General features: G+C 34.5%; 1 protein-coding gene across 1 annotated transcript in view; it reads left to right on the forward strand.

Moving 5' to 3' along the window:
* The window catches only part of LOC135211657 (transmembrane protease serine 9-like), a 27,649-nt gene that overhangs the window by 23,452 nt on the left and 1,697 nt on the right, over positions 1 to 2,500 (forward strand). Inside the window, exons 16-17 of the mRNA XM_064244923.1 lie at positions 260 to 399; positions 1,236 to 1,365. Of these exons, the coding sequence (XP_064100993.1) occupies positions 260 to 399; positions 1,236 to 1,365 (270 nt within the window). The remainder of the gene's footprint in view (positions 1 to 259; positions 400 to 1,235; positions 1,366 to 2,500) is intronic.

Genomic DNA, 2,500 nt, shown 5'->3' on the forward strand with positions numbered 1-2,500 from the left:
CATTTGTTCTTTTTTATAGTTAATAATACAGATCTAAAATTATTTAAAGGATAATTCTGTTAGTTTATAATCCCAATTAATTTACAGCGTCTTATTTCGTATCGTTTTTCCATGATTTCGCAATGTCTATACATCATTGCCCTTGAAAGTAATGTACACATTTCACTACAAAGGACTGATATTCCTATACAAAAGGAGGTAATGTTTTCTTCGAGAGATCTACACTGATGGAAAAATTGACAAATACAGTATATTGCAGGTGGTAGCCAGCCAAATGAATTACACGAAGTGACGGTACCAACAATGACCAACAGCAAGTGCCAGCAATCATATGGCAGCAGCATCACAAGCAACATGATCTGCGCAGGACTGGATGATGGAGGAAAAGACTCTTGTCAGGTATGGAGGTTCACGACAGAAGAGATGAAACTATATCTTGAGGTTTATGAGGGAAGTTTTCTATTGAAATTATTATGAATCAGTGATACAATGTATTTTTTCATTATTCAGATGGAACATAAATGGAAAAGAACTCTTAAAGAATGTTTCAAACAATACCGTAGAACAATAAAGTGGATTTTGATCCGAACGCTTAATTCAATTTTAGTTTGAGAAGTGTTTCAAGTAAAAATAAGAAAAAATAAAGATTGAAATATACATCCGCGAAATAGTTACATGCTAGGATTTTAATTTCTATCGAAAGAGGACGGCAATCTACATAACGTAGATACGAAAACTGCAATTTTTTTTTTGCTTAAAGGTTATTTTTATAATTCTCATATGAAGATTAAATGAATGAATAGCCAATAAGATATAAGAAAAGAGTGTGTATGATAAAGTAGGAAAAAATTTAGGACAAGTAGAGAGAAAGAAGGAATACTAATATGATGAAAGACGACAGCGTTTGATTTGCTAGTCATCAAATAAGCGAAATAAATACTAAGGAAAGCTGGAAAAATCTGAATAAAAGTAGAGAGGAAAAATTAGGAGGAAAAAAGATCTGTTTTACCTGTATATAAGTTCAGAGGAGCACAGAGAAGCCGATGATTGAGAGAGAGAGAGAGAGACAGAGAGAGAGAGAGAGATTTCTTAAAAGTTTCGATCTTTAGATAAAATGGCCTACCTGTTAATTAAGAGTAATTATCGGGTAGTCAGAAATTGTCCTTGACACAGACAATTTAAGAACTGATAGTTTCTTTCAAAATAATGAATGACCGTGATTACAATTTTCTCAGGGTGACTCAGGTGGTCCAATGGTGACTGCAGGCAACACAGCTCAAACGTTTATGGTGCAGATCGGAGTGGTCTCTTGGGGTTATGGTTGCGCATATGCTGGATATCCTGGAGTCTACGCACGTGTGAATAGTAAGTAGAGTGTAAAGAATATTTCAAGTAGATTATAAAGAATATTTTGCACACCGGATCAACTGACTATTTTCTGATACTAAATATTTCACTAAAAGGTTGACACTAAAAAAAGACAAATAGTTGCGAATATTTAAGAACCACCTAGGTACACTCACTCAAAAATGGATTACATGTTCCAGAAGTTTTTGTTCACCTGTACTTTTCTTATTCGATTTCGGTTATTGATGATATGGCTGGCATTATAATAAAGAATGGTGAGTGAAAAATTCATATTACGAAAAATGACAAAACATTCAGAAAAATTTTGTGTTAGGTGATTGGGCTAAAGAGTCAAAGAAAAAACTATATTTCGAATCCAAATAATACCATATTAACAAATAGAATAACATTGAATAATCATGAACGAAATTATATATAAATAAAGAAATAATTCTACCATAATCGTTGTCAAAAACACAAAAAAGAAAAGAAAATCTCATAACGCTGTATGTTATCTTGTGACGCCATACTTGGGCAGGAAAGTTAAACAGTCTTGTTACTTACACCGATAAGATGACTAACAGACTCATCCGCCCCACATTGTCTCTCACGGCTCATCGACCATTATTGCATGCGACTAATGTTTCTATCGTAGATATTGCTCTTCAGCTTAGCATAAATAAAACAACCGTGTAAGATGGATGCACCAATAGAGAGAACGAGGAAATTTGATCAATTAATTGTAAAAAGTAGAGGACGACCACATGGTTGTTGCACTACTGTTGAAGATCATAACCGGATGATCATTAAAGGGGCTCCGAAAACTCCCTTGACAACCGGTGTTGTTCTAAAAAGAGAAACATAAGATCCCCTTCAATTTGATGCCCAAACCATCCGTAACAGGCTACATGAGGCCAAGATACTATTTCATCAATACACAGAAACACAAAGAAGAGAGGCTACAGTTTGTGCAGCAGTTTAATCCAGTGGGGAAGAAAGTCAATTTTTGCGATGAGGAGGAGATATTCTCCACTGATGAGCATGGTAGTATTCCTCACTGCTGGCGTTTAACATTAACTCAGTTAATGTTGATATTCTCGCTAATTTCAATTTTTTAGAAGTTTAGATAATAAGATATACCATAGTAGGCGGT

This window comes from Macrobrachium nipponense, chromosome 4 (assembly GCF_015104395.2).
Source record: "Macrobrachium nipponense isolate FS-2020 chromosome 4, ASM1510439v2, whole genome shotgun sequence".
NCBI lineage: Eukaryota > Metazoa > Arthropoda > Malacostraca > Decapoda > Palaemonidae > Macrobrachium > Macrobrachium nipponense.